This window comes from Typha latifolia, chromosome 4, assembly GCF_019914945.1.
Source record: "Typha latifolia isolate L0001 chromosome 4, TyphaL0001v2, whole genome shotgun sequence".
NCBI classification, from domain to species: Eukaryota; Viridiplantae; Streptophyta; class Magnoliopsida; order Poales; family Typhaceae; genus Typha; species Typha latifolia.
The window spans coordinates 11,472,287-11,499,401 of NC_133089.1; the positions used below are offsets into that span (position 1 = coordinate 11,472,287).

The following is a 27,115-nucleotide window of genomic DNA, read 5'->3' on the forward strand; positions in this document are numbered from 1 at the left end:
AATGGCATCATGACTTTGTCTTGCTGTAAGTCAGGAAGAGAGACAAAAAGGGAGAGTTTTTGAACAAACTAAAACTCCTTTTTATTGAAATAATTATCTCTTAAATTTATTATTAAATGAGCTCTAATTTATTATAGTCGTAATGTTAAATTAATTAATATTTTTAAAAATATTAATCAGTTTAATATTTTTATTATTGGGTAATTTTTTTAACCGTTGAAAGATTAAGTTATAGAGATTTATATATATATATATATATATAACGCTAAACTAATCAGTATTTTAGAACTAAATAAAAAATGCTAAACTAATTAGTATTTTTACTTAGAGATAAAACGTAGTAAATCGTACTCTATTTGGTAATAAGTTTGAGGAGTAATTTATTTTGATAAAAATAAATTAAAATATGGCTAGTTTGGTTAAAAACTCGACAAAAGAATACCCTAGCAACGAGGAAGGAAGGTTAATTAGGGAGGTAGGAGAAAATTATCCTTAAAATTTAAGAATAAATAAAGAAGAAGTCAGATAACTTTCTTGAGATTCACACACACACACACACACTTGCTTGGAATTTCTCATGACTGACTTAATTATACTTTGATGTTATGAACTGTTGCTCATCATTTATTTTTATAGTGACGTAGTGACCTCTTAAGAATATTTCTTTCCTTAGTTATCGATTATTTTTTTATGTTTAAAAAAAAAGTGTTGTTGTTCATGAGCAACTCAAGATATATCTCAGGGGAAAAAAAACCTATCAAGCTTAAGATTAGGCTTGAGACAAGCTTAAACATCCAAAGAGGGTTAATGTTTAAATCTTGACCACTGTATCTAAGTAAAGACTCTTAACCTAATTGACTAAGAAAGTCGACCAACGCACTAAGAAAAGTAACTGCTTTAAGGGTACTTTAATTATTCGATAATTTTGTGAAATACCCAGAAATATATTGAGTTTTAGAATCATTAGGGGGCATCTGGCAGCCAAAGTCAAGTAATTTCCCATCACAATTAGCAAAGAATGGCATATATAAGGGGGACAGAACCTATTATTAATCTTTATAACATATAAATTGATTGACCACCAGAGCCTATTATACATTCTCTTCATAAATATAAGAAAAAAAAAAAAAAAAACTAGAGGCATACACATTAAGCTTCTTTGGATCCTCCAAACTGCTAATAGCTTATGGAACTAACTGGACTTCTTGATCCACCAAGCTCAGCAATGGCAGTCTCAATCTTTTCCTTCATTTGAGAACTACTCATTTCCTCAGCCTGAAAGGAAATAAATTAATTCATCAAGCCATGGCAAAAGAAGTATCTTTCAAGTCAATTTGGCATTAATTTTCAATGCTATATATATAGTTTTTTTTTTTTTCCTGTCAGTTAGAACATCTTATCACGTCGCATTAAGGACAAAAACAAAAGAAAAAAGAAAAGTCGATTTCAATCATGTGAATTCTGTGGGTTCTGAAGCACAACGTGGTTACGGTCAGTTTTGGCAATCTTTAAACAATTCTTTTATCCAATTCTACATGTGCAAGTGCTTGAAAATGTTTTAAAGACTGTGTGGAATCGAAGGGTATTAGCATTAATTTACTTGATTTCCTTGCATTTGCCATGCCAAAGCCGTGCGTTTTGTGAAGAAAGTACAAGAAAAGGTTAAGGTTAAATCACCTCAACAAACAGAGTGTGCGAGAGACTCCCAGAAACAGAGGTGATGTTTGCTGTGATGATTTTGATGTCCAGAGATTCAAAAACTTGACAAATCGTGACCATGGCGTCCCTCTTCTTGTTGCAAGTGATGCTGACCACCAGTACCTTGTCATCAACCTCAGACACCTTCAGCTGCACAAAGGTTAAGATCCCAACACCATTAATTTCAAACTAATAATTCCTTACCGCCATTAATTTCAAAGAAAGAAAGAAAGAAAGAATGAGAGGATTACGTCTATGACTTCGATTGATGGCGGGGTGGGAGAACCCATCGACCTCCTCCTCTTGTTCCTCTGCGGGAAGCAGCTCAGATCATCCAATTGCTCCAAATCGCCAAACGATCCCTTCTCCTCTTTCAGCGACTCGACCTCCGAGACCTCAGCTAGGATTCGCCTCTCTTGATCTTGGAGTTGTTGAATGTAGTCGATCGCGTCCTTGAGTATCGACGCCTTGTCCATCTACAACAACGAATCGAGCGTCCATCAATTAGTCTACAATACTAGACCGTGGATTAGATTTTGGGTAAGACGAACAGAGACTTCAATTACCTTGGTTATGTTAGGGACTACGCTCCGCAGAGTGTACAGCTTCTCATTGAGCTTCTTTCTCCGGTTCCTCTCCATGGCGATGTTCTTCGCGGCGGGGGTGCAGGAGTTGGAACCGGAGCCGTCCGGGGAGCTCGAGTCGTAGTAGTTTGACACGGCCTCCTCGAACATCAACAAGCTGCAGAGAGGAAATTAAGGAGACATCCAAAAGTTTCAGCAAACTCGGACAAGAACAAATCTCAATCCAAATTAAGGGTAAGAAGAAGAAGAAGAAGAAGAACCTGCCAAGCTCTTCGCTTTCCAGGAATTGCCTCGTCTCCCAGTAGCAGCGGTACTCCGCCTCCATAGCATCCATGTTTGCTCGTTTTTTGATTTGGTTGTGGGAGATGGAGAATTCAAGGATAATGCCCAGATTGGAGTCCACTCCTTCCTCTTTCTCTATGTATATATATATATATATAGTGGTGTGTGTGTGTGTGTGTGTGTGTGTGTGTGTGTGTGTGTGTGTGTGTGAACTGTGAAAGGTTGGGGGGGAGAGTGGAATAGTCTACAAGTCCGCCGCGTTGGAGAGCAGAAAACACGTGGGGAAAAAAGGGAGAAGAGACCACTTCTTCGAAGGAGACAGCAGCGTGAAATGTCGCATAAATAGATTGGGAGTTGGGAGCCCTGCCAGATAGATTAACCCTAATATTCTGTCATTCTATATTTAAATCAAGTGGATTTAAATATATACTAATTTTCATAAATAAAAGTGTTCTTGGTCCAAAGTACAAGCAATAAAGTATATTAATAACTGTAACATATATGTGAATTAAACTAATATTTGACTTTAAATAACAGGATTGTACTACCATATACCAATTCGGCCCCATCCAAATTGCAGATGGAAGCCAACAGAACATGTCTCGGATAAAGCTAAAGTTTCTGGATTCCGAATTAGTTTAAGCCTTAATTATATCTTGATAATCCAGTATATTTTTATTTAATATTATTTTACCCCCTTAACAATAAAAGTGTATAAATTGTTGTTTAGATTTTTGGAAACCTATAATCCTTCGTTAAAGGATAGAGTAATTAATGAATAGTATTATGTTTAGTTTTTCTTTGTGTTTACTTGCGATATTAGAGTAAAGGGTGTCATGGATAAAGAGGTAATTAATTGTTAAAGTATAAAATGAGGAGGAGGATTAAGGACTAATATCAAAAATATCTCTGACGCTTTTAAAATAGTATAGATTTTTTTTTTGTTTATAGGAGTATTTTGATAAATACTAATATTAATTTTTAAATATAGTTAAGTCTCCTCTCTCATTCCGATTTTAAATTAGAATAAAAAAAGAGATAAGTGGTTCGGTATTTATGATCTTAGTAATATTATGGGAATGTCTACTATAATATTAATCATACTAGATTTAGGTGGTGTTTAGGTATAAATTATGAGCAAGAGATTCTTAATTCTTGGATTATTCTTCAACTAGATGGGCACTTAGATTTTTAATGTTTTTAAACGTATATATATTATTCAAAAAGTGTTAGGAAATTGTGATTAATATATCTAAATACTGTATGTATTAAAAAAAAAGATAATTATACTTATTAAACCTAATATTTTCATATAAATTATAATATTTATTTTTTGCAGCACATTGACCTCCTCAATTGTGAAGAGCTCAAATGCTTTTTACATGGTTGTTGGTTTGATATTTTTTTTTAACCTTTGAAGACTATTTTACTTTTTAAGATAAAAACTAAGATAAAAGGTGAAAAGGATAAATAATTTTAGAATAGTTATTCTTATTTATTATTCTTAAAATGAGATATTTATTCTAGAAATTAATTATTCCTATGTTAACTAATTAATTTATTTTAATTGTGATATAAAGTGAAGGAAAATATTAATAAAAATATTATTTCATTTTATATTAAATTATTTATATTCTAAAATAGAGATGTTACACGATGTTTAGTTATTATTTTAAAATAAAATATTATTTTTCAAAAAAAATTCCTAAAAATGAGCGTGGGGCTATAAGAAAGAAGTCGTTAGCGTTACACGTATAACCCCGTTAGAAAAGAATTAATATATATATATATATAATATAATTAATTTGTCTTCTTTCTGGTAGAATAAATAAATTTCGTTTGAGAACTTACAGAGTTACAGAGCCACCTACAAAGGCTCCAAAGGATGAACCCCATGAACCACGTGTTCTTTCTATTCCTCCACGCGTCGTCACGTGCGGAATAAAGGACAAAACGACGCCATATCACGTGGCCCACATGTATAACCACGTGCTAGAGAGGAAGAGATTACAATGTCACGGTGGACGGAAGACGAAAAAGGAATCAGCTGAGCCACGCAAACACAGATATACATGCGATCAGGGACTCCTGCAAATAGAAGACGAACACGTGTCCTTGTGGCCAATTAAAAACAGTCTCATTTAATTTTTAGGAAAATTTGTATATAACTATAGTTTGCACCTATATTTTTAGTATTTACAAATGAAACTCCTTTGATTTATCGAATACGTACAGAAAATATTTTGGGTTAGATTTAAACTAACACCGTAAGAATATTTTATTAAATAGAGAGATTTTATTTTTAAAATAACTAAAATGCCCTTATTTTTAAAATGACTAAAATATTATTAGTATAACTTGGTGAAGAATATTTTTATAATTTTTTAATTTAGTTAACTTAACTCAGAGATTTGATCAAGTTTAACTAACTGACAGCGGTAGGATATTTTCTACACATATTCGTTAAATCATTGGACTCGATTTGTAAATAATAAAAATATAGCATGTAAACTATAATTTTATTAAAAGACCGAGTGTTATATACAAATTTCCCTAACTTTAATATAAAAAACATCTAAAATATAAATTAGTTTTTGTGCATATGATTTCTATCCAAATAAAAAGGACTAAAATTCTCTCTAGGTATCTTGTGCTTATGATTTTAGCTTGGTACGACGTTAAAAAGGGTTAGACAACTTATCTATCTAAAATAGTTTATCCTTTTTATCTAACCCATAATTAGCATATATGATTATGATCTATAAAATAAATGACATCACACATTATTAAAGAAAGCTAAAATTTACTTTTCTTATATATTAAAAATAAGAAAGTAAATTTTTTTGACACAAACTATTAATTATTTTATCTAAACTAACAAAGAAAGTAAAAATTACTGTAATACTTCTAGTAAATTTAACTAAGATTTTAAACTTGTAATATTAAATTGGAGAAGTAGAAGATGTTAAGTGTATTATATTTTAGAATTAAAAAATAGAAACCTGGTGAGTAATTTTAATTGAAGGTTAAGGACAATTTAAACATTTTAGTATATATTATGGTGAGAAAATTCTCAATATAACTTTCTTGGAAAAAAATAATTTTATTATTAGTCTAAATCACAAAGGAGCAAAATGGTACTAAAATATATCGGAGATCATTCATCATTCCCTTCTACAAGATAAAAAGAAAGTTAAAATCTTTTAAAAATTCCAACTAAATTGTGCAGACTATGTGGGCATGCGAGGTTATAACTTTGCACTTAGGTATGCGGGGTAATAATCTCACATTCAAGTGTGTGGGGGTAATACCCCTCGCTGTGCGGATATGTGGGGCTGCCTTTAGAAATGAGAGAACAATTGTAGTTAATATGACCAGTAATTATGTGTTGTTATCTCAAAACGTAAAATATCATTCTTAGGTTATTAATAAATTAGTTTTTAGAAAGTTGTATGGAATAAGATGAGAGAGAATGTTGAATTAATATACTAGAATAAAATAAGATGTTGTTTAGTTAATACACAAGAATAAGAAAGCTTATTTTAAAATAAATCTATTCTTATTCCACAAGTGAACGGTGACTTAGTCATCGAGTTGATAGAATGCAATAAAAGAGTCGATTTAACTATTTGGAAAAGTTGACTTTCGTGATATGAATTAATCGAAACCCAATATGGAATCATCATATTTTTATAGAATATATTAAAATTAATTAAAATATCATCATTTAATAGTTCCAAACAATAGATTTAGAGAAGTTAGAATTCTAAATCAATTTAATTCTATTGGTTTGGGTTTAGGGTTTCCAAACAGGGATGATGGAGGAGGAAAACCAGTAATTTTGATCTATTCAAAGGGTCTAAGATTACAATTTGATCTACCAATCTATTCAAGAGATAATGATCTAAGAATCAAGTTATGGTGATATTTATATTCTAAAGGGAAAAAGATTTACTTGAAATAGAAAGAGCAAGATGTGGTGAGTTTGGATTTGAATGTGATTGATACTCTAATTGTAAGACATGTTTCATTGAAGCACATCACAACCAAAAGTAGTTTTGGTCCAAAGTGGATGTCAATTAAATTCCATTTAAGCTTTTGAAGTAAGTGGTTTTGCTATTTTAGGAAAGTTTTGTTTTGATTATATATTTTCGTCGGACTAATTTTATTTTTTTTATCTTTTGTTAGTCTATAAAAAGTTTTGTAGGTTTGTGGCTAAATGTTGTTCAGTTTAATTTATTTTTTTAATAAAAAATTGAGATTTTTATTAATTTTTTTTTTTAACTTTGGTGTTTCACCAAAAGTTGATGCATTTGATTTGATATTCCTTAGAACTAAAGTGATTAGTAAAGAGCTTCTAGGTGGTCTTAGTGCGATATCTCCTCTCATGCTTCCTTAAAAACATCAAGGGTTAAGCTTCCTTCTTCCTTATGTTTGAATTAAAATCTTAAACCAGCTTGGTTAGGACTTGAATTGAACTTTATATAAACCATCTCATTTAAGGCCAGAGCTAAGCTCGAATTCAAATTAGCTCATATTTGGCTTTGTTAGGGTTCCAATTTTTTTCCCTTCTCCCAAAGATCTTCCTCATCATTGTTGCTTGTCTCCTTTACCTCCTCTCCCTTCTCTTAGCCAAGTGGCTTTCTCCTTCTTTAGGAGATTCACCCCATCGTTTCCTCTAATCTTTCTTTCCATTCCCTCCTTTTTTTCTTTCCTTCTATTTCTCATCTCCTCATTTCTTCTCTACCATCCTCTCGCCATCGCTTCCTCATCGTTCTTTCACAGCTACCCACCCCGCCATTCCTTCACAGCTTCCCACTCCACTATTCCCTATTTACTCCCAGGCAAATCAACCCAACGCTCCTCCATTGCTCCCTACTGTTCCTTTGCTCCCTTGCCAAATCTATGCCTTGGCATAAGATCCGAGCCATTTAGTTTATTTCTTCTCCCCTCCCCTCGCCGCTCTCTTATCACCCGTCTCACTAGATCTGCGTCTTACTATCAAATCTAAGTAGTTTCTCTTCCTCCGGCTTAAACATTCACAAAGCCGTGTCTTCAAAGCTTATTATTTTAAAATTCTTCAAAGGCTACCCTAATATGTCTTCTTTTACTTGCCCCCTAGGACTTATTACTTTATTTTTATTATTTATGCTGCTGTCAAATGTAACTATAAAAGAACCTTGTTCTCAAAAAGTGGAACAAAAAAAGATTTTTAGTGAGCTTATTAAGATGGACACAAATTTCTTACTATTTGGGGACCCCTATCTAAACAAGTCCAACTTAGATATTTAGGGATCCAAGAGGCCTTGGGCGTATTATATTGTGTTACATGCAATCAACCATAGGCAATATATGTTGGTGAATATCCAACAAACAAAGGCATCCATTACTTACTCAAAAGATAGTAAGCATCCGCCGTCCAAACCATAATGTTATGCTTTAGGTGTTTGATTCCTTCTTCTTACTTAATTAACTTGTTGAACAGAGTAACTAATAATGCATCATTGTGAAAGAAAAAAAACACAACAAAAAGATGGACGGTGGTGAAGATTTAGTCTTCTAAAAAGATGTGAGAAATTCTAAACAATGACTTGGGATGTGGGATGTGCATTGACTGCATAAAGCCTAGAATGTAAACATAACTCCAGACCTTAGGAATATTAGACTCGGAATGATGAAAGAGATTGCCAAAGACTTGACTCGGATTGAGATTCCAACCAAAAGACCCCAAAAAAAAAGAAGAAGAAGAAGAAGAAGAAGTTTAAAATGAAACACATTAGGAACTCTAGTTAATTTTCAATGTGGGTGCAAGTGGACTTGATTCTTTTAATTGCCCACAATCTATTAACTTGGGTAGGAAAATTTATGATGTAGTCGTATCTTTTGGGTGAAAATAATTTAGGAGAACATACCTTAGGATAGATATTCAACAAACATTTAATTCAGGTGATTTCAACCTACAGTAGTACCGTATTCTTTAAGCCCAGTTCGATTTAGACTTTGACTAGAAGTTAATTTAGGTTCGTCATTAGAAATGGAGCTTAAAATAGATATTCAACTTATTCCTTTTGATTTTATCTAAATTAAACCGCATAACTTAAGATAGTTACACCACCGATCCCTATCTTAGTATCTACAGTATCAATTTTGTCGTCCAAAATCTTCTACTTTGTAAACCGAGATAATAATTAGATAAATACTTTAATACCCTCTTTGAGTTATAATAGTCAATTTTTATACCCGACTTTAAAGTCACACTACGTAAAGAAAAAGAGGATATATTAGTTAAAAAGATTTAATTTTATGTGTCTACTTCTATTTAGATTTCTTTTTTAGATATAATTATGTCTTAATTATATGATATGTCATTTAATGCTAAATAATTTAAATTTAAATCAATAAAGATATATATAAATAATAAAAAATAATCAAAGAGATAAAATTTAATTATAAAAGGACATCAATACCCTTAGTTTGATATATATATATATATATATATATATATATATTGATAAAATATTAAGATAATTTAATTGTTAAAAAATAATGTAATAAATCGGTAATATCTATTAAATTTTTTGCATTCCTATTATATCCTTAAGAATCTTAACCGTTAGATGTTTATCAAACTGATTGATAAACAATTAAGCCTACTGTACAAGCAAACCACTAAATTAGATATTATGTTAGTATCTACAGTATCAACTGTCAGGTGCATACAAGATTTGATGGTGTTCATGGAAACCTTGACGTGGACTCAGCAACTTACTTGGAAAGTGCAATTACTCTAGTGTTACACGTGGTTCTTTTTTTTCTTTTTTTTGGTTTTGTTTGTTTGGTCTAACGCGGATCCGAAGACCATTCGTTGCCTTCTATTCTCATTTAAGTACAGTCTCTCTACTCTCTCCTTTATATAAACAACGACAACTCCAGCAACTGGCCTTTGTCCTCTTCTCTCCTCTTCCATTCCATTCCCCGAAAGGAGGAGAAGAAAAAAAATGGATGACATGGACCCTGAGTACAGCTTTTACTGGGAAACCAAGATGTTCCTCGAGTCTGAAGATCTGAGGTGCTGCTTTGTCTTCTGAATTGTTGATTAAAATTTTGTTGGGTCCTTTTGGTTTTTCTAATTTTGTTTAGTTGTTGTTGTTTTTAATCTTGTATATATGAAGTACGTGGGGTTTGGAGGAGGCCATGTCAAGCTACTACGACTCGAGCTCGCCGGAAGGGCCTGCTTCGACGTCCTCCGCCGCGGTGAGGAACATCGTAATGGAGAGGAACCGGCGGAGGAAGCTGAACGAGAAGCTGTACTTGCTACGGAGTGTCGTCCCTAACATTACAAAGGTAATGAAGAAATGGTTTAATTACGTCGTCTCGTGGTAAGCAGGCGTTAGTAGCTCGTCTTATGTCGTATTTCTTGTAGACAGATGGACAAGGCGTCGATAATCAAAGACGCGATCGAGTACATTGAGCAACTCCAAGATCAAGAGAGACGAATGGTAGCAGAGATATCCGAGCTCGAGTTGCGGAAAGAGGAGAAGGCATCGTTTGTCGACGTGGAGCAGCGCCAAGATATGGTCTTCCCGCAGAGGAAGAAGAAGAGGCCAATCAGTTCTACTACCTCATCACCCATACAACTCATAGAAGTAGAGCTCTCTTTCTTTCACTCTCTCTCTTTCTCTCTCTCTGTCTCTCTTAGTTTAATGAGGGAATAATAAAGCAAGGAGCGAGCTAGCAGTTTGAAATTAATGGTGGGTGTGTTGTGATCTTGCCTTTGTGCAGCTTGAGGTGTCTGAGATTGGTGATAAGATACTGATAGTAAGCATCACTTGCAACAAGAAGAGGGACACCATGGTTAAGATTTGCCAACTTTTTGAGTTTCTCCACCTCAAAGTTATCACAGCAAACATCACCTCTGTTTCTGATAGACTTCTACATACTCTGTTTGTTGAGGTATCATCTCTCTCTCTCTCTCTCTCTCTCTCTCTTTCTCTATATCACAGACATTAAAAAAACATGCAGGTAAAGGAGTTGACAAATTGGAAAATAAAAATTTAACCATGTGATGCTTTGTTAAAAGGAGGCAAAAGTGTGGTTCAGATGTCATTCTGCAGCCTTTTTATTTTCCTTCACAAAGAAGCATGTGATAGAAATGCACTATAAAAAGAGCCAAATAGTCTCTGACAGACAAGCAGCCATTTGCATGACTTCCATTTGCCACTTGACAAATTTAGAATTTTCTATCCATCAATCATTCCCACACCCAAAACATTCACAACGTGCTTAAATTATCAGAGCAAATAGAAGGCTTAGAAACGGAAGCTATCTATCTTATATATCTTAGGATTTTTTTTTTTCGTATATATGTTCTTTAAACTCTCTTACTTGCTTGTATGCACCTCTAAAATTTATATTTGCTTGTATTCCTCTGAATTAATTAACTGTTTAAGATTTACAAATATTTTTCTTAAGTTATTTAGACTTAATTTGAAAGTCACTAGTATGATATCACAAATAAGAGGTTTTTTTTTTAATGGTATACATACATAGAAAAACCTATATCATATATTTTCTCGAATATTGCATCTTAAATGGTTGACTAACTTAACCAAATTTATATCTCTGCAGAGTGATGAGATGGATGGTGCTCAAATGAAGGAGAAGATTGAGATTGCCATTGCTGAACTTAACATCACAAGAAGCCCACTGAGTGCTTCAAGTTTTTAGCACCTAATAAAGAGAGTTCATAGAATCTATCCATGGATTGAAATTATAAAAAAAAATTCCAGCTCTCCTGCTGTAGATTGAAGCTGTTGTACTATTTCACAGAGGGGCGAATCAATTACTTCAAATGTAGTAAAATTGATATGAAGTTTCCTCCAAGAACCCTCACAAGTCACAAGTGGAGAAGAGATGGTTCACCAATTCTTCATTATTGTCACAAAAAAACATAATATAACATCCACATGCATACCCATCCGTAGAAGAGAATCTAAATGTGTAATTTGTTGTTCATCGCAAGCCAAACAAAGATCCTAACTTTCGATGGAACTTTCGGAACAGAAAGTTTCCATAATATCATGGCGGTATTAGATCTCATCCCTTGGTTGATTACCGAATACATAGATTCGGAACTATACATTCCATTAGAAGAAAATCTCCTAGTTGCATAATCAAATGAAGAAGAATGCTGAAGAAGTTGGACTATGTAGCATAGGTGCAATTATCCCCCACAAAGAGACTTTTTTTCCGAAAAAAGAGAGAGAATAAGTATACATTGGATAAGTCTAGAGATCAATATGTTTGGAAAAATGACTTGGTTGGTTGATAGATCCTAGATTGCTATTCCTTTGTCTCTGATAGCACTCTATTCCTCATCCAACAGAGTAAGATTATCTAGATTATTTTGAACAGCAAAAGGACAGTGCTTCAGTACCAGGGATTTGAAACATTTGAAGGCCAAGTAACTCTTCTTTGCTTTCTCAAGACACAAGAAAGTTTGCCATATCAAAACCCATCCTTGATACAAAAGCTTCTAGGATTTCCACACAAAAAGATGGGATTCCAAAGAACAGAAGAACAAAAAGCTATACACCCCTTTCAAAGAAACAAACACCTCCAACTTAACTTAATGTAGATCTACTATCATTTCAGGCATTTACTACCGCCAACAGCCAACAAACAAACCCTGGAAGTGGTATGCGCCTGACTACGGCTGGCCAAAAGTTATATCTTCTACACAGGAATAACATCGATCTTTGAAGTGTCTTCGCACCTCAAAACTATCCCTTCGAGGCTTGCAGGGAGAATACACTTGGCCCACTGACATCCTGTGGAGAATGGCTCCGAAGGAGGCACTATCATCAGTACATTGTCATTTCTTTGGACTACTCCCATTACACTTACAGTGCTACCCTCCTTGATGTACCTGCAGGAGTATATAATGCAGTCACATTAGGGTCACAGCATTTGGTACGACTTACCTAATTCACTAAGCAACTTATTGTTTTTCCTTAATTCTCAGATGAATTATAGTCTTTTTTTTCATTGAGAAATTGGAGGCAGATATTGCATCTTTGATGTAACATTAGATTAATACATCAAATGAAAGGAAAGGAAAGGAAATATATAAGCCAAACATTTGATGAAAACTAGGATGGAATTAGGTACCCTTCTTTCATGCGCATAACACGGTCATCGCTTGAAAGGTTCCTCTTCGTTAACCACCTAAGGAACCCAGGAGACAAGTCCTTGTTGTTTGGATTTATGTCAACCACAACAGATTCATCAACATATGGAGTCACTTTGGCACCATAACCTGTCTTGACCAATGCTCTCAACCCGGATTGAAAATCAGAAATATAAAAGTCAACGACATGCCTCTGCCAAAAGACAGAAAAGAAAAGAAAGAATTAACAAACCAAAATCAGGAAAATGATGCAAAGCCAAACTTCACTAGTACGTAAATAAAGGTACCTTGACAAATTCCTTAAAAGATTCCAACACAGATTAAACTCAAAGTTTAGGAGAGAGATCATAAAATTAATATAGCCTGCTTACCTCCAACGACCGTAGACCCCATGTGAAACGGCGATGCTGGGCATTAGCAGCCTTGGAGTCCCAACCCCTGTATTCATATAAACTGGTTGATGTGTACACACATCTAGGAACCTTCTGGAAAGATGACTCTAGGGGAACATTTCCACAAGTAACAACCTGCAATATATATATATAAGGACATAAGTCTTTTCATGAATAGGATTGATCAAAAAGATGAGTAGCCAATACAGGATCTCTCCTGCTTTGCACCATCCTTCCCAAAACTTACAGTTCCGGTCAATGTATGTTGGCATTGAATGGCACAGATTCTGAAACAGTCAGTGGAAGAAATACTAATTCTGCCACCCTATACGTTTGGCAGCACAATGGTCATACAGTAAGCCAGCACATCCCTTGGATGGCAAGGGCCACGCAGCAGATACTTATATCCTCGGTAGTAAGTAATATCCACATTCAACATATTTGGATATAAAGTGAAGCCAGAAAATCAAGATTATTGGCCAAGGATCCTAATGATGGAGTAATCTTATTACCTAAACATCATAATCACATCTTAAATTTAAAGTTGTGACGCTAAAATAATTTTGAGGGAAAAAGGATTGTTCAAGAGGAGATATAAACCAAGGAAATTCAAAACACTGAAATAATAACGTAGTAATGTTCATATTCCATTCAGGTTGAATATTTAAACTAAGAAAGTCATAAGGACATCCATGTTCTAAAATTGGAATTAATTAGGAAAAGTCAAGAAGACAAATAGGACATCCAGTCATGTTTCAAGCTTCCTTAAACTTCTGAGAAACATAGTGCAGATACCACCCAGCTCCAAAAAGGGATTAGCTTTATACATGATTAACTGTCAGTAGGTGCCACAAAAACTTTTATGTTATTAGTCATTATAAAGGTGAATACCCTCAACTAAAGCCAAGGTATTTTGACCGGGTTTTCCTTATGCTGGTCTAAAGAAAAGGCACAGATTAGACAAATCCAAACAGGCAGTTCCACTTCTTGGGTTCTCTTCTATAACAAGTTAACAACTGACAAATAACCTTACTAACATTTCCTTTTGTCTGAAACAAGTCATAAAAGAATGTTTGATTAGAGGAGCATTCTACAAAAAAGAATTCCTATATTTACTTTTTGAAAAGAAGTTATTGTAATAGTAATTCCAGACAACAGCTGTAACAAGAAAAGTTTCTTCAGCTATAACAAGAAAAGTTTGTGAAAAGTGAGGAGAGAACACCGAGACTATAGGAGGTCACTTTGGTGCTAATCAGAATTCTCTGTACTCAAATAGGCACATCGTCACCTTAGTCAAATACATACATTGTTTTGGATGCTAAAAGGAAGAGAAAGATTTGATAGCTGAAGATATGATAACAATATATGGAAGGAAACACTTAATCAGGGAGACATAGTTAAATGTTTAAAGTGCAAGTGTGATCAAAAGTTGAACTAAGAAGAGTAAATTCCCAAGTAACTTACCCCAGAAACCTTGACGTATTGACCATCCTTTGCAGTTCTTAGTTCTGCGTCAGGATAATGAGCAATATATCCCATCACAGATTTCCTTCCCCAACAAATATTCCAAACAAAAATCGCAGCAACAATACCAAAGGAAATCACAACAACGATAAGAAGAATGGGATTGTGAACAGCTCCGAGAATGAATCCACCAGCAATGAATCCCATCACAAACAGAAGAACTATTGCCCATAATATTGGTTTGGGGAAACTATTCTTGAAAGAAAAGTCTTCTTCCTGGCTGAGATTAGTGACAGCTTGGTTATGTATGACAGAAGTGCTATGTATCTTGGCTGGTCCAGTAGAATCGAAGGGACCAGATATTTTTCTAGGGGCACCAGATGAATTTAAAGGTCCTGAAGAAATAGGCCCAGATGTAATTAGCCCTGTGGCTGGGAGTACTGGAGGGAGGGGTCCAGAATTTTGACGAGCCATTGGAACTCCAGATTGAGGACCTGATGATTTCTTAATCGGATCGCCATGCTTGTTAAGGGGTCCTGAATTGGATTTCTGTCGATTTGAGCCCCCAGTAACTAGTGATGATCCAGAACCTGGAATTCCTGTAGATGAGACAGGACCTGAAGAATAGCTAGACCGACCAGTGGAGTTAGGCATGATGGGTCCTGAATGAGAGGCAATGCCTCCAAATGATGCAGTTCTTGAAGGTGCATTACTAATAGGACCAGATTTTCGTGACTTTGAGTTTTCCATGGGAATGTCAAACATTTTACCAAGCTCCCCAGATTTTTTAATATCTCCACCAGTGTATGGCATGGCTATAGAACTCATCACAGGGGGTTTCTCCTTTGCCTGCTCAGGTCGGCCTGAAACATACAGGCCATTGCTGAGCTGATGTGATGGAAATCTGGAACCCATCAGCTTACTTAACTGTTTAATAAAAATTTAGCAAGCGAAGCACCGATCTCTCAACTCAAAGATGATGAATCTGAATCAGTCCAGAAAATATTGAACCATGGGAATCATTAATGATGGATCTGAGTAAGCATTCAAATCCCCCTTTCGTGATAACACTTTTACCAGCGGCTTGGGAGAAGACTAACCAATTTATTAACTGCAAGGAAAACAAATTACAAATAATTAAATTATAAAGAAAAGTATATCAGGGAAAAGAATATAAGAAATATAAATAGGTAATACAAGATTTCATCTGTGGTTGTCATTTTAATTATTTTGTACCATATAGATTAAGGTCCATCAAATTATTGTAACTTGATGAGTACATATTAAAGAACAATAAACATCTAAAGAGCAAAGAGCACAACTGCCTAACATACTACCCATTAAGCATCCTAAAAAGTGTTACTAATAAACTACCAATAGACAACATAAAACCAATTTCTCCCTGCCATCCAATAAGGTCATAAATGATATCCACTTTTAAAAGGTGAAAAGAAGAAATCTCAAACAATCGGAAGATGTTAAGAAAAATCTTTTAGGTTCAAAATATTTGCATCTTATAAAGAAAAAGAGTTGCATGCATACCTATATCGGATATATTAATTGGTAGAATTAAATAACCACATAATTTGCAACCAGAAATTGGAACCAAGAATTCTGTTCTATACAATAGTATGCTTTGAAACCAAATTATATTGAAAATTTAGATTAGGGTCTTGCTCCATTTTCCGTACAAATGTCTAAATCAAGTAAGCAACATGTTAGTGATCAAAATATGTGCCACATATTCTCTTAAAATTGCCAAACTGGTTCCCAGTTTTCAAATTATACTGTCCTGGTTGAGAATACATGACAGCTTGCACTCAATTTACTTTAGTTTATACCAAGCTTGATTTAGTTACAAATGAACCAAACTTGATCACTGTAATTAACTCAAAATCAACTTCCAGCTGATGCTGAGCAGACCTCACAATAAGCCTCAGAGTACAATATGTATTTACAAACAATAATGGTTACTGCAGTTTAGGTGTGATAAGTACATATAACAATATAATAGTGGTCATTTTTAAATTAGGTAAGTCTTATCATGAATTAGTTCTGTCAACAGGCGTATTTCATACTTTCCCAAGTAGTTATTCTTCCAAGCTGGATTATGATTCAATTTATGCATGATTATGAAATGCATGCAACTTGCCAAACAAATCTAGAACTTTGATCCTTCAGTGTAAGTCTTACGATGAAAATAAATGTGTCAAACTTGATCACACAAGTCTCAAAATTGAATTGAAGGTCACCATGATAGAATTGTCCTCGATCAAGCTCACTTACACCCTTAGTGGTCAAATAACCTCCTTATTCCCATATATTATAATCCTAGTCATTAGATGCCCACTTTATTCAATAAATCCATCCAAAGAAGCACTTTTTTCATACAAGACAGCCACTCTCTCTCTCTCTATCCCATGATGGATTAAAATATTAAATTGTTCCTTACAATTGTTCAAAAAAGGAAAGAAGAAGCTGATCAGACAAAGTAACTAGATTACTTGGACATCTTCACTGCCCAATTACCTTAGTCCTCATGCACCCATTGAGCTCATCATTATCAGCAATTAAACTCGACGTACAAAAACTAAAGCATATAACTGGAGAGATGGTATGGAATGAACTGAGTTGTTAACGGATAGATAACATGGTTTTATTTCCAACACCAAGTTAAGTATATGAAGCTACCAGATTAAATCTGCTGACTTAATTAGTCCTATCATCCTATGGAATTTCATGGGCATCACAATCTAGATTCCAAGATTTCCAAAACCCAAAGTGAATTGTGGAAAATTTTGCAGACTAAGGCAGGCATACTGTTTTTCCTCAAAATAAGAGAAATGAGCATTAAGTCCAAACACGACAAAGTTCGTACACTTTCTAAGTTTCCATAGACCAGACTTAGAAAGCAACCTCCATAACAAGATAGGAAAGAGAATGATAAATGTAAACAAAGTCCAGCGATGCATTCACAAGTGAAATAGATGCCAAATTTTCCTATTTACTTAATTCAATATAAATTAGAAAAAATAATTGGAAGCAGAATACAGCATCATGGGTAACAAGATCAAATCAGTCCAATATCAAGATCAACAAAAGATGACGCAACTAAAATTCAGGGCTCAAATCCTAAAAAATTGCATCAAATAAGAACATGTCACAAAAAGCATCTTACAAGTGATAAAATTATTAAACGATAGCTAAAGTTCCAAAGGGGAACCCAAGATCACAACATTCCTCCCATTTCAACAAATGCTCAGTACAGTAAAAACTCCACGAAATCCAACCATTGGCATCACATTCTCTCCAAAGACATAGATCTACAAGTGGAATCGTCCCAGAACCAGAAATGTCACTAATCTAATTGATCCAAACATTTACAATCATATCGCCCCAGTTCAAAGAACCCAGATCTACTGAGACTAAGCCAAGCACATAGAAGCACAATCGAGCAGAAAGTTCCCACTTTGGAAACCATGCAGAATCACACAAAAAATCAACAGTATTTCAGAGCTTATCAGATCTCGAATCATCGAACATTTCACCATATTATCATGCTAAAACCACATTGCGGAGAACGATCCACAAAATGGAAATCAAACCCCTAAAATCCCAACTCAAGTCGAGAAAAAAGTCACCTTTCCTATACCCAGATCCCAAACCGTCAGTACAAGCAACTCCCACATTCTCATTTTCATCAAAAACTAACTCCCAAGAATAGATCAAGAGATCAAACTCTAAGATCCAAAACCCACATGACAGAAGTACGAAATAAAGCAAAGAGAGGCAATGAAAAGAGAAGAAGGAAAAAAAAATATATGAATTAGTATACAAAATTTCTCCATACCTCGCGATGTAAACAGAAAAATTACTGGTTCTACGATCAGGGCCGATCAAAGAACGTAAGAAATCGCTTAAAAGCGCCGCCTTTCACCATTGCCGCAACACAGAGGAGAGAGAAAAGTGTGACCGAGAGCGTGAGCGTGAGCGTGAGCGAGAGAGAGAGAGAAGAAAAGATTAAAACACTATCCTCCCACCTCCCTCGCAGCCCATTTTCTACTGTCGGGGTACCCGAAAAGACCAAACTACCCCTAAGTATCCAATGGTTCTACAAACTACCCACTTGCTTCTTTTGTCTGGCATGAAATGATGGGAAAATTGGGAACTAACAACCAAATCTTAAATTCAATTTCTTCTGGCTTGCTTTATAAATCCCTTTTCTTTATATATATCTTTGAGTGTTATGCACTCTTTCTTCAATGGTAGGCAATCCAAATCATGTTGGTTAGTGATGGATGAAGTGAGAAATGATTAAAATCCCAACAAATGTTGTCAAATCCAAGATTTTTTATTTCATTGGCTAATGCTTGCAATAAGTAATACTTGATTTTGAAAGCGACTTTAGGAATTTATGGAATGATTTTTTTAGGTGAAAAAATATTTTACCCCCTCTGCCTTAAATTTGAAGTACTACTGAACTCATACTTTGTGACATTTAACTTTCTTATTATTTTGACCTTTTTTATATAATAATTTATTGGGAAAAAAATGATTTTCTATTAAAATCTGAGTTTTTAACCCCCAAATCCCACTAATTTTTAAATTTTAAAAATTGAAACATTTTTTTTATAAAAAAGGACGAAAATATCAAAATCTTTATCTTGATGGTCTTGCTAGAAAATCACTCTTATTATTATTTTTGGATGAAAAAAAATTAATGCTTTATAAGGATGTTAATTTGTATATACTGGAAACGCAAATGATACGGATATTTTAAATGCTAGAAAAAGAGATAATATAAAGGATAAAATAATTGACATTAATTTTGGAAGCGAAAACTAATTTGCTATAAGCATTGTAAATAAAAATAAAATGGTTTTTGATTTTTTTTTTCCTTTCTTAGGTTTGTGTGTGTTTTCACAAATATTATACTTTTTTAATTTGAATTCGCTTATAGTCACATAAGTTACGTTTAAATAATTAGAAAAAAAAATTCTCTTTTTACCTTTTAAACTATCACTCTTTTCTACAACGATTACATAATGACTTCTTACACTTTTCTGGATACATAATGAATTCCTAACGAAAAGAGCCAAGGTATTTTCGACAGTTAGAATCATTATGAGAAAAAAAAAAAAGAAAGATAATAAATTATCGAAGGTTAAAAGAGAATAATCTCTAGTTAAAATTTCTAATTTGAATCAAGACTTTGTTGTTATCCTCCCAGGAGAATCTAGAATTAAAATTAGGTTAATAGAAAGCTTTTGCCTCTTGCTTAGTTGCATTCCAATAACGCCAAACAGCAGCGGCTAAAGTCACCTCTAAGCATCCTCCTACTACTCATACATCTCACCCTCTTTGAACCTCCATACAAATGGAAGAAATCTCATGCCAAACTATAGACAAGTTTGAAGCAAACAATGGGTCTTTAAATCTCACACAACTGGGAATCTCGAGCAGTCTACCAATTCTTCTTTTGTTTTGGGAAAATATTATATATTAATTAGTTAACAGTTTTCCAATTACTACCCATTCTGGATGGTTTTATAAGCAGAGAAAAAAGAAATAAAGGCAATAGAATATTAAAAAATTAGCGTGTAACAAGAAAGAATTAGAAGAATTCATCTACATAATTACTACCCCTTCTCCTTTCGACAATATTTTTGAGTATTTTTTGATATGAAATATATCGTTATAAATATAACAACTAGAACTACTTAGGATATTTTTTTAAACAAGAATCTTTTAAGTCTTATACTTATTTAGTTTCAAATCTCTCTCGGTTGTGAATTATTTATGTTGTACATTTCTCAAAAAGAGAGAAGATATAGGGCAAAAAAAAGAACAAAAAACTAATAATTACACGCATATTAGAACTATAAAAAAAGTTGAGGGAGAAGACATTGAATTTTTTGCCTCACTATGAGAGTGTCACCCATAAAACTCTATTATTTATGAAATTTTACCATCTTATTCTTTTAGTAGAAACCAAGGTGCAATTTTATGTGCTTATAAAATTTTCTTTAGTAAGAGATAAATTAAATTTCGATCACAATAGTATAAAGAATAGAAATTGGCCTACCATTTCTTATATTTTTTTTCTCTAAAAAAGCATACAATATTACCTCAAAAAATGGCACAAAAATTACCTTACATATCGCAGCAAATACACAAGATATCTCTATTTAATATATCTACTAAAGCAAAGAGGACCGACTGTCTTAGCGTAACATATTTGGTGGCCGACTAGTTATTACCTATTAAAATTTATTGTTGTCTTTATCTTTCTCCTTTTATTTTATTTTTTTGAGAAGAAAATATTTTGGTAATATTTTTATCTCCTAAAAGTAAGAAATTTATCGCTATATATTCTCTATCCGAACTCTACTATTTGGAAAGTGTTGTGTTTACAAAGTTTTTATTTATATAAGAGAAGTGGGCTCAATCTTGTTAAATTTATTAAAAATATCAAAGAGGACAAGTGGTGTGAGAAAGAGAATAGGGAAAAAGAAAATTACAGGCTAAGCATTAAGGAAAAATCATAGAAGAGGACGCAAAGTGAACTTCAACTATCTTCAAATCTTAGGAAGGGAAATACGGAGACCCATAGATTTAAAAGGCAACTAAATCTTCTATAAATAAGTTGCTCAGCTCGGACAAGTAAAGCAACACAGAGTTAAGCAAGATAGGGGAGAAGGTTTTATTAGAGGAAAAGTTTCAAAACATAATGTTAGTGGTAAATGTTGCAAGACCAACAGATCGGAGAGAGCCTTGATCTAGTTCACTTTGACAATTTTCTTATCAATCCTCATTGGCTATATAAGACTGGTCGCATCCCTGGTAAGAGTCGAGCAGAGCATTGCAAAGACACAACAACTCCTCTTCCGAGAAGGGGGGAATCAATTGAATCTAAGCCAAGGACTGCATCCTATGGCATGTAAATAGAGCTCCAATCTACCCCAACAGGAGGAGAGGAGGGTGGCCTTGAAAGAGTTTCCTCTTATAAAAGAATATCAGCAAGCTAGCTTTTCAGTTAAAATATGTGATCAACTATGGGGCTAGAGGAGAGAGTCTCCCTTCTTCTAGGCTATCAATAGCAAGAATGCCCTCAAGCAAAGAGGCCTTCCTCGCCTTGATGTTATAGAAATTTGAGACACACTAGAGGTACAGGTTACGCTTCAAAAGAGTAACTTAAGAATGAAAGACATTGTCAGGTTAGAAGGGGAGTAGTAGAGTGCCCACCGGCCTTAAACCAATTGCCTAAACCTGGGGACATCCAACCACATCTCAAACCTAAACAATTTTGGCAGCTAGGGTAGACTCTCAGAATCCATGCAGATTGTGGCGTGATTCGGAACAACACTATGGTGAGCAAAGTGGGTGGCATCAAGCAATGAAGAGAGAAGAGAGAAAAACAGGATCAAGCTTAGAGAAGGTTGGAGGAGTTTGGTGGTTCGAACAGGTTAACTTGTGATCACATTGAAGACAAGCCTGCTTGATAAAAGTTGTTGAGGCCCCAACTCCCGTTCAAGGCCAACCCACCTGATCAAGCTTATTCTTACAAAATTATATTGACTTAGTTTTAATTAGAGTTGGTCAGATGTAGAGAGAGAAACCAAACTTAGATGCAACCATGCCAACCTGATCATAAAATTATTCTTTGCTTTTATATTTGGAGATCTAAATAGATTACAATCTAAGCAATTAATTCAACTAAAATATATATATATATATATAAATCTTAATGGGCAATCGATTGTGATACTTTGAACTTTGCAATTTAAGTTCTATATATACCGGCAATAATTTGGCTTCTTTATAGATTATAAGTTTATAGGCTAAACATAGATTAAACAATGGGATTAGCTCTTTTTGATATGTTAGTTGGATAACTGAGCTAGTCGTCTATTGGACATAGATCTGACCATTATTTTATTTATTTATTTATTTTTTTTGACAAGGTTTCCTACAATGCTACTTATGGGAGTCAAGGCATTGTAAGATTATAATTTCTTCTTGTAAGACAATTAGGGGTGGTAATTTTTAAATCAATAGGATAATCCGATATGAATGTGAAGATTTTAAATATATTTATATTTTAACATAATTAGATGGAGGCCCTAAATAAGTGGGTGTGGGTATATAATACATTAAGAGTTACTATATTTAACCTACATAACTGATTATGATATTTCTAAAGTGAAATTTAATTGATCCAAAAAAAAAATAGACAAAATTTAGGAGAAGTGGATTAAAAAGAATTACTCTACATGTTGCCTAATTCACACATCACCATATAAATATTTATCATTCAACTTATATATTTTATTTAAAATATCTAAAATATGCACAGTTATTAATTTTCTAAATTATTAATTATTCTTAACGGTCAATTACGATATAGATGATTTAAAATAAAAATAGATACAGAATAAACTTAATACCAATAATTTTTTGGATTAATATAAAAATAAATGAAACTATATTTTAAAATCTAATGGGGGTTATTTTAGGTATGTTCTTTACTTTGTTAGTTGTTGTTAGGGTAAAATTTAAATAAAATTATTCAATAATAAATATGTTTACAATGGAAGGTTATTATTAATAGAAGCAAAATGGAGGAAATTTTTGATAAATTTCTCAAAATTTTTAGGTTGATCAAAGTATTCAAGACTTTTATTTATTTATTTATTTATTTTGGCTACAGTGGTTTTTCGGCAATTGAGTGAAAACTATATGGGCAATTTGGGGAATCTAAATAAGTATCTTGGGACCTGCCGACAAGGACTGAGAACAAAATTTTGGTTGCTTTTGTTTGACAACTAAGCAAAAAGTATAGGGGCTGACTTGGATATTACGTTAACTCGGTAAGGGTATTTATGACAATTAAATAGACGCGCATCTTGCTCTGTCCCCATCGCTGGCTTTGTGATGCCAAGAAAACGATGCGTTAACGGAAGGGTGTCGGGTAACGGTAACCGCCACGCAGTTACTTGCTAAACTATATATATATATATATCATAGAATCATACGTATCTTCTCTATGACCACGGAGGTAATAAGTTCAACTCCAATCTTAAATAATATTATGAAGAAATTATTTAGTGGTTTGATAACTTGGCTTGATTCGGTTAATGACTCAGCATTACGGTTAGCTTAGAGGAGCAGGTCGGCAACGCGGCAGCTTGGAGTAAGTCTCGACGGCGTTTGGTTCGGAACAATTATTCGGCGACGCATATGGCTTAAAGTCTAGACTATAGGCTAAAAGCTTGGTAGGATATAAGTATCTTTGTATTTTGGAATGATTGGCTATTTGCTAGCTCATATCTAACCTTCGGGCTCATGAATGATAAAAAAAAAAAAACTTCTCACATAAACTATTTTTTATGACATATAGATCTCCTGAACTATTAAAAGTATTTTAATCTTGCGCCGTAAATGGAAAAGCTAAAATTACCAAAATACCTCCCACGAAGGTAAGGGTATTTTGGTAAACTAAAATTTTTCTTTCTTCTTTTCTCTAATATATAAGGGTAAATATGTTATTTGCATGTGATAATTTATGAATAAAAAGTTAATGAAAACCTAATGAAGGGGTATTTGAGATTTGTTTTTTGGTAGTTCAAGAAATTATATGTCATAAAAATATTCAAAAGAGTTATTCGAGTGAAAGTTTAGGAGATCCAAGTGTCATTAATTTTTTTTATATCTAAACTTTTATCAATTCTGGGAACTAGGAGTGGCAAAGTAATCAAATTGTATTGAGTTCGCATCTTATTAGATTTGGTGGGTTATAAGTAGATTATATATATATATATATTTAATATCTTATGACATTAAAAAAAATCAATTTACCTGTAGAATAATGGTTGAGTTAATATTACTATACAGGATCGTAGAAACATATCAAATGATTTTAGAACATTACCTAATCACTTATTAAGTTTTTTGGATTAGTTAGTTATCTAACAATTATTGGATTTGGTGGGTTATAAGTAGATATATATATATATATTTCTAATATCTTATGACATTAAAAAAATTAATTTACTTGTAGAATAATGGCTGAGTTAACATTAATATACAGGATTGTAGAAACATATCAAATGATTTTAGAACATTACCTAATCGCTTATTAAGTTTTTGGATTAGTTAGTTATCTAAAGCTAAAGTTTGTTTAGTCTAGGCTTAAAAGCTCATACTAATTATTTTTACCTCAGTTCTCTTTTATTGTAACACTAAATTGCACTTGTGATTCTCAATAGAAGTGTTCATAACTCAGAAAGAAAGAGAGAATTATAATTTTGAAATGCTTATATTTTAATATTATAATGTACCATGTATATACCACCGTATGTTATACGTATGAACTATAGCCCATTTTCAGATAGATCCACTTTTTTTGTAACATTTTAAACCCCTTCAACTATCTAACTTCTCACCTCTTAATGATGTTAATGAAAACATTAAATGACTATCATACTTATAACTTGTCTCTTTCTTTTTTCTAAAATAAAAGTGAAATGATTCATAGAGGATCTAAGATTAATCATATTAACAATAAGAGCCCTTTAATAAGATGAAGATTATATTGTTTTAAATAGTTCAAACCTCAAAGTATATGATTTTATTTTTAAGGGATGTAATGTGATACTGAGTTATGGTTCATGGGTTGAATATGGAACTAAACCAATCATCTACTATGCCCCATTTCAATGCTATGGATATGTTTGTGTCTCGGCTATTTTTTCTTAAAGGCTAAAGTCTTTTTGGAGTAGTACTTGGTGATATAATATCGTCATAATATCAGCGAGGAGAAACTTAGTTCACCACGAAAAAAAAGGAAGAGAAATTTACATATAACATCCCGTCTTTTAACGAAATTATGATTTACATTCAATATTTTTACTATTTATAAATTGAATTTTATAATATAATAAATATGTGCAGAAAATATCATGATGTTAGATTTGTTAATTAAAATAATTACAAGAATACAATTAACCACAAGTCATACTAAGGTTATTTTAGTTATTTTATATATAAAATATATCTGCTTAATAGAATATTCTCATAGTATTAGTTTAAATTTAACCTATGATATTTTCTCATATATTCACTAAATTATAAATCTCGATTTACAAATAGTGAAAATATATTGTGTAAACTGTAATTTCATTAAAAATAAGGTGCTATATACAAATTTTCTAAAAAAAATTATTATATCACAGTTCATGAGGTATCTTCAAAGATCTCTTTGAAAGAAAGAGTTTGGGTTGTATGTACATGAGATCAGTTTAAGGCCTTATATTCTAAGCACATTGCTTCTAAAACAATGAGGAGAAATTTTGCTAGAAACTTTCCCATGAATTGGGTATTCGGTAGCCTTGATTTGCTCCTAAATCATTCAACTTTGGAAAAGTGGAAGTTAGAAACCTTTTATGTTATAACCTTGTTATTCTATCCTACCTCTCTCTTTTCTAACTAGGTCCTTCAAAATATTACATCTCTTATATATGCCTATACTTAATTTATCCGTTGAATTACTACATTTAGAATATAAAATATAAAAACATTATTCTTTAGAGAATGTACGTGATAATTTAGAGGATCTAAGTAGAATTGACCTTAAAAAAGAAAACTCTGTCCACTTAAATCAAATCAACTTTTTTGGTAAAATATATCTCAAGATTATAGTTTAAGGAAAGTGTTAGAATATAAATGATGAAACCATTGTTCTCTATTAGCTAAAACTGTTATTGAAGTTGGTGAGTTGTTAACACCCGCTTCTATTAATTCACCCTGTTCTCTTCGTTTTGTTTGCTATTCATCAAATTTGCACTATGGATGTTTCTTTCTTGCTCATAATTTTGTAATTTTCTATAGATAGTAAATATGTGATTCATATTTTTGATGTCCCTATGTTCTTCCCAACATTCTTTACATTTGAGATAGGTGAAACAATTAAGTCTTTGGAGGATATGTTACAAGCTTCGGTAACTGATCTTAGACTAAGTTGGGATCAACATCTTCGATTGAGTGAGTTTGCATATAATAACAAATATCACTTTAACATTGTAATTCCCCCTTATGAGGCGTTGTTTGGTCGAAGGTGTCAGACACCTAATAGCTAGGATAAAGTGGGGGAAAGAAAGATAGAGAATTCAAGTTCTTATTCAAGACATCATTAGGAAAATACAAAGAATTCGGGAACACTTAAAGGCTACTCACCTCAGAGTCGACAAAAGAGTTATGCTTATCGCAGGTGTTAAGATCTAGAATTTTAGGTTGGGCACAAGGTCTTTCACAACGGATCACCATGGAATGAAGTAATCATGTATGGGAGGAAGGGAAATTGAAGCACTCATTAACTCGGTTCATATGAGATTTTGGATCAAATTGAGTAAGTAGGTGTTGCGAAAATCCTTGCATGACCCATCACACATGCTTTGGGATGAGCCTATTCAATTAAAGAAATATTGGTCTTAAGAGATGCAATCCAT

General features: G+C 33.3%; 3 protein-coding genes across 3 annotated transcripts; 1 reads left to right on the forward strand and 2 right to left on the reverse strand.

Annotated features, from left to right (window-relative positions):
* Positions 1–1,026: 1,026 nt before the first annotated feature.
* LOC140786915 (transcription factor bHLH35-like) lies at positions 1,027–2,920 on the reverse strand. Its single transcript, XM_073135630.1, has 5 exons — positions 2,543–2,920; positions 2,265–2,439; positions 1,950–2,174; positions 1,678–1,848; positions 1,027–1,275 (listed from the first exon to the last, which is right to left on the reverse strand). Exons 1-5 carry the CDS (start codon positions 2,614–2,616, stop codon positions 1,177–1,179), a joined length of 744 nt encoding a protein of 247 aa, XP_072991731.1. The 5' UTR covers positions 2,617–2,920; the 3' UTR covers positions 1,027–1,176.
* A 6,561-nt stretch (positions 2,921–9,481) lies between these two features.
* On the forward strand, positions 9,482–11,450 carry LOC140786565 (transcription factor bHLH35-like). Its single transcript, XM_073135073.1, has 5 exons — positions 9,482–9,633; positions 9,737–9,908; positions 9,992–10,210; positions 10,347–10,517; positions 11,193–11,450. The coding sequence occupies exons 1-5, from the start codon at positions 9,563–9,565 to the stop codon at positions 11,289–11,291; spliced, it is 732 nt and encodes a 243-aa protein (XP_072991174.1). The 5' UTR covers positions 9,482–9,562; the 3' UTR covers positions 11,292–11,450.
* A 556-nt stretch (positions 11,451–12,006) lies between these two features.
* On the reverse strand, positions 12,007–18,809 carry LOC140786564 (uncharacterized membrane protein At1g16860-like). The gene is made up of 5 exons (XM_073135071.1): positions 18,460–18,809; positions 14,610–15,720; positions 13,125–13,280; positions 12,731–12,946; positions 12,007–12,488 (listed from the first exon to the last, which is right to left on the reverse strand). Exons 2-5 carry the CDS (start codon positions 15,522–15,524, stop codon positions 12,300–12,302), a joined length of 1,476 nt encoding a protein of 491 aa, XP_072991172.1. The 5' UTR covers positions 15,525–15,720; positions 18,460–18,809; the 3' UTR covers positions 12,007–12,299.
* Between the last annotated feature and the right edge of the window lie 8,306 nt (positions 18,810–27,115).

Coding starts and splice junctions, on each gene's coding strand:
- LOC140786915 (XM_073135630.1), bottom strand. CDS start 2,616: ATGGATGCTATGGAGGCGGAGTACCGCTGCTACTGGGAGACGAGGCAA. Junction 2,440..2,542: donor GAAAGCGAAGAGCTTGGCAG/GTTCTTCTTCTT, acceptor TCCTCTCTGCAG/CTTGTTGATGTTCGAGGAGG. Junction 2,175..2,264: donor TAGTCCCTAACATAACCAAG/GTAATTGAAGTC, acceptor TCGTTGTTGTAG/ATGGACAAGGCGTCGATACT.
- LOC140786565 (XM_073135073.1), top strand. CDS start 9,563: ATGGATGACATGGACCCTGAGTACAGCTTTTACTGGGAAACCAAGATG. Junction 9,634..9,736: donor CTCGAGTCTGAAGATCTGAG/GTGCTGCTTTGT, acceptor GTATATATGAAG/TACGTGGGGTTTGGAGGAGG. Junction 9,909..9,991: donor TCGTCCCTAACATTACAAAG/GTAATGAAGAAA, acceptor TCTTGTAGACAG/ATGGACAAGGCGTCGATAAT.
- LOC140786564 (XM_073135071.1), bottom strand. CDS start 15,524: ATGGGTTCCAGATTTCCATCACATCAGCTCAGCAATGGCCTGTATGTT. Junction 12,947..13,124: donor GGGGTCTACGGTCGTTGGAG/GTAAGCAGGCTA, acceptor GTCTTTTGGCAG/AGGCATGTCGTTGACTTTTA. Junction 12,489..12,730: donor TGCGCATGAAAGAAGGGTAC/CTAATTCCATCC, acceptor TCCTGCAGGTAC/ATCAAGGAGGGTAGCACTGT.